Source organism: Salmo salar, unplaced genomic scaffold (assembly GCF_905237065.1).
Source record: "Salmo salar unplaced genomic scaffold, Ssal_v3.1, whole genome shotgun sequence".
In the NCBI taxonomy this organism is placed as follows: Eukaryota; Metazoa; Chordata; class Actinopteri; order Salmoniformes; family Salmonidae; genus Salmo; species Salmo salar.
This window is the reverse complement of record NW_025550373.1, coordinates 90,605-95,249: the sequence shown is the minus strand read 5'-3', so window position 1 is coordinate 95,249 and position 4,645 is coordinate 90,605. Positions and strand designations below refer to the sequence as shown.

At 39.6% G+C, this 4,645-nt stretch overlaps 1 protein-coding gene across 1 annotated transcript; it reads right to left on the bottom strand.

Annotated features, from left to right (window-relative positions):
- Positions 1-379: 379 nt before the first annotated feature.
- On the bottom strand, positions 380-4,225 carry LOC106573842 (OX-2 membrane glycoprotein). The gene is made up of 5 exons (XM_014149241.2): positions 3,951-4,225; positions 3,446-3,787; positions 2,549-2,884; positions 1,827-1,925; positions 380-1,605 (listed from the first exon to the last, which is right to left on the bottom strand). The coding sequence occupies exons 1-5, from the start codon at positions 3,988-3,990 to the stop codon at positions 1,541-1,543; spliced, it is 882 nt and encodes a 293-aa protein (XP_014004716.2). The 5' UTR covers positions 3,991-4,225; the 3' UTR covers positions 380-1,540.
- Between the last annotated feature and the right edge of the window lie 420 nt (positions 4,226-4,645).

Sequence of the window (4,645 nt, the reverse complement as noted above, 5' to 3'; positions counted from 1 at the left end):
GGAGGAGCTATAACAACCTACCCCTGATATGGTGATATTACAGTAAACAAGGAGGAGCTATAACCTACCCCTGATATGGTGATATTACTGTAAACAAGGAGGAGCTATAACAACCTACCCCTGATATGGTGATATTACTGTAAACAAGGAGGAGCTATAACAACCTATCGATGATTTTAAATGGTGATATTACTGTAAACAAGGAGGAGCTATAATAACCTACTCCAGATCTTAAATGGTGATGTTAATGTAAACAGAGCTGTAAGAACCTACCCCTGATTTTAAGTCGTGATATTACTGTAAACAGAGCTATAAGAACCTTTCCCTGATTTTAAATGGTGATGTTACTGTAAACAAGGTGACAATGGGCTTTTTTTTTTTTAAATACAGCGAATAGTTTAATATCAAAAAAGGGTAACATAATCCATAAATCCATTTAAAGAATGTTTTTGAATCTTAATCAACTGAAAACATTGTACAGATCAAGCGAGAATAATAGCCTGATTTATGAACAGTGTCAAATCAAGTGGGGTCAAACACAACAAGCAACATCCATGATTAAAATAAATAACAATAGGAACTCAAACATGAGGGTATATCAAACAATCAAAGAGCAAACATTATCATCATTACATTCTAAGAGCTCAAATACATTCACACATTACACTAACATAACATGAAGAAAAACAAAACTACCTGTAGGTCCATAGATTTATAATAACAATACACTGTAAACTTAACTTGAACAAAAGTGCCATCATATTGAAATGGGTTGAAATAAATGACTAGGTTATTTAGAAGATAAAATAAATAGATACATCTATTCTACTTGGTGTATGTTATAATAAAGTACATTCAAACAGTAGGTGGTGCTGTCCTAATAGATGAGGTAACCTAGCCTGATGACTCAAACTACATTCTTCCTGCTGCTTTGTCGTTCACTACATACTTTAGTCTGAATAGGGTTAGGGTTATTATTGAAGTTGTTGGAGGTGACGAGGGGCATGACGGGCGTTGTACAATGTCTTCGGCGATTGGATTGTCTCTAACCAATCAGAGTAAAAGCCAATGATGAATTTTCAAACTGCTGTTTTACCCACGTGTGTTCTAGCTCTGACTCAACCCATCGTTACCGGACAAATCAGATGGCCCAGAATGTGTTGGCATTCGGTGAAAGGTTGGGGAGGTACTCAAATCCAGAATCACTGCGAAGAAGAAACTAACGTCCTTCGGCGTGGCGTAACATTTGGCAAGGAGTTTGGGTAGCCAGGCAACAGGTAACCTACCTCATATCAGAACACTCACCTACAAGAGGCCATCAATCTCTGAAACCTAAAATGCCATTTCAGTACCTCTAAACAGCATTAACCATATCATGGCTTGTATAATGCATGTGATAATTAGCTTATTTATGACTGCGTAAGAATGACTCAACAAGGTTCAACATCCAGGCTCAGTAACAACAGGTGCTCCAGTCCTCAACAAAAACAGCTGTCAGCTACAGTGCATATAAGCACGGTCAGCAACAACAGACAGATGTTTACACAATGCTCCTAAGAGGGTCCTGCTCGTCTGCTGTGGTTGTCAACACTGCTTGCCTGCAACCTGCCAGATAGAATGTGAAGGTTACTATACTGTACTACAGTGAATCTAAAAGGACGTTCTCCATAAACATTCTTGAGCTCCAAGACATACGCTGCTCACAGTTTATTTGATAAAAGTCAGAACCATATATAGAGTTGATGACTCAATTCATTCCATTTGTCTTACTAAGAATATTAAAATAAAAGATATTACATATTACAGATAATCTTGTACGGACTCACCTTTTTTCTTTTGAAGCTCGACACAGCCAAAGATGACTAAAAGGGAAATGATTAGGAATACTGGAATGGCAACAGCCCACGGGGATGTCCTCTTGTCATCTGGAAGGTGAAACATGAAATTCCAGTGAGCATGTGTTTGGAGAGACAGCATTTACTCAGAAGAGAAAGACGAGTAATTTTACATCCTTCCTTTTTAATGCATTCAGTTTGAATAACATGTTGACATCATGTTCTGTCCCATCTATCCAATCATATCATCCATCATGTAGCTTCCCTGAGGATCTGGAAACTACCCAGAACTCAACACAGCACTTGACTACAGTGTGATTTTAAAAGGGAGTGACTCGTGATGCTTTACCATGGTAGTCAACATGAAACCCAACAGGTGAGATAAGATTACTAACAGCACTAATAGCATCACAACATTAGCCTCTTTGAACCAGCCTGAAATCGCTGCGTTCTGTTCTCAGGAAACAGAATGTTGCACTATTGCACGATGATGCTGGTCACAAGGCTATCACAACATGCCCCTGGGGATGATGTAGCCTGTTAAATAGAACGCCAAATTAATGTATCTAAATGTAAATGTTTACTATTAACATCATGAATTTGGCAAACTATTTAAAAGGCTAGGGATGATGTTGTTTTCAAGTTGGACCGTTCTGTACTGACACGCTAAAAGAGTTTGGTTTAGAAGTATATAATAGGTCAACATTACGTACCCACTTCAACCTCCCTCTCTCCACTCTCTCCAGGGAGAATAGGAAGCGGGACCCGCTCGTGTCTCTGTGTCCTCATCCCATTGTTTACGATACAGTCCACGTATCCACCTGAGCCTGGCAACAGTTGGAGGGTGATGTTGCTAATGGCTGTGACAGTTTGGTCTTTGTTAATGACAGTCCAGTTGTTAGGTGTCTTTATGGGTACTGCTGCAGAAATGTTCCATTGGATCCAAGGTGCTGGTTTACCCGTGGCAGAGCAGCTGACCACAACTTCCATGTCTGCTTTAGATTCAGTGCTGGGGACTTTTTGCATTGTGGCTCTCACTTCAGATACACCTTTGAATAGATGAAACAGGGAATATTAGATCATATTGATTTTCTTTATATTACTTATTGTACCTTTATTTTACCAGACAGATCAATTAAGAATAGCTTTCAAAATATGCATCATGTCTTTATGAATGCCCGATAAGAGTGTTTCCCAAAAAATATTATCTCCAAGGACACCCCTAGTGACTTTCACTTCTATTCCAGTACCAGCACACCTGATTCAACTAGGTCTAATCCAGGGCTGGATAATTAGTTGACCAGGTGTGCTTGTACCTGTGCTGATTTACGATTATTATTTTGAGTTACAATATCACTTACATTAAAATACATTTACATTTTTACCATTTAGCAGACGCTCTTTTCCAGAGCAACTTACAGTAGTGAATGCATACATTTCATGTATTTTTCTTTTTTGTACTGGCCCCCCGTGGGAATCGAACCCACAACCCTGGCGTTGCACACACCATGCTCTACCAACTGAGCCACAGGGAAGACAATACAACTTCAACTGAATAGAGAACAATAGAGGTAAGCCCTCAAACTGTTATTATTCAGTGCATTAAATACCTTGAACGGTAAGACACGTCTGCTTGGGTCTTGATCCACTCGGGTAAACATTGAAGTAACAAATATAGCAGGCTTCGTCCGCCCATGTTACATTCTTCACGGTAATGGACGTCGAGTTGAGAGATGCCTCCGTGAAAACCACCTTGCCTCGGTGCGGGTCTATGATTTGAGCTCCAAACCGCTTGCTGTAGGTGGCCAGATTCTCCACCGAGTCGTCTTTGAACAGCCTCTGCCAGGTGACTTGCAGCACACCTGTCGAGTCCGCATGGGTGCAGGTATATGATGCGTCGGCATTGAAGTCAACCCTGGTGTCTCCTCTAGCTACGACGTTGACAGAGACTGCTACAAAAGGAAGAAGGCAAGTTTACAGGTGAATGAATAAAGTTTAGCCTACATACAATATAATCAATTACCTGTCAAACTTGGTAAATGTTGCTAACCTAACCTATATTATCTTATATGAGCAGAATCAACCCCAAGTCAGAAGCCATGGAAAACAATTTACCTTCAGAGAGCAAGCATAAGAGAATGAGAAAAGTCTTCATTCTCAGCTGGTGAATGTTGACTGAAGCTCATGGTTTCTCACGTTGTACCATATAATATATTGCTTCGTTAGTTGCACGTGAAGTGAGTCAGATTCACCGAAAGTGGAAGAATGCTTTTGGAAAGCCCTTAAATTGTTGATGCGGGAAGCCTAGAGAGTAGCCTAGTTCCCCAGTGGTTCCCGGCCGTAGCCAATTACAACGTGACATCTACTGTAAAATACGTGACAAAGAAGAAGGAACTGTTAGTTCTTGTATTTTTTTTTTTGTGGCTCACAGTAGGCTGAAGCTGAATGACGTCATAGCAACAAAATAAACGCTGAAATGGGAAATGTATTTATATATATATTATATTATATATATATATTATATATATAACATTTTTTTGGTTCACATGCTCTGTGCTGAACTAAACTCCAATTTAGAGGCCACCACATCAAAGGCATCGAAAGGCTACTGTAACCACATCAAGTTCCAAACCAATTGGCTGCTAGTGCTCCACCCCAGAAACTAAACACTCCTACACTTGATGAACATAGCATAGCATACATTTCAGTCAATCTGCAGTACCAGTTGTTAGGGTTTAACCAACTATTTGTTAGCATAACCTATATAAAATAACAGAGAAGCTATGCTACAATATTAAGTATATAAACTA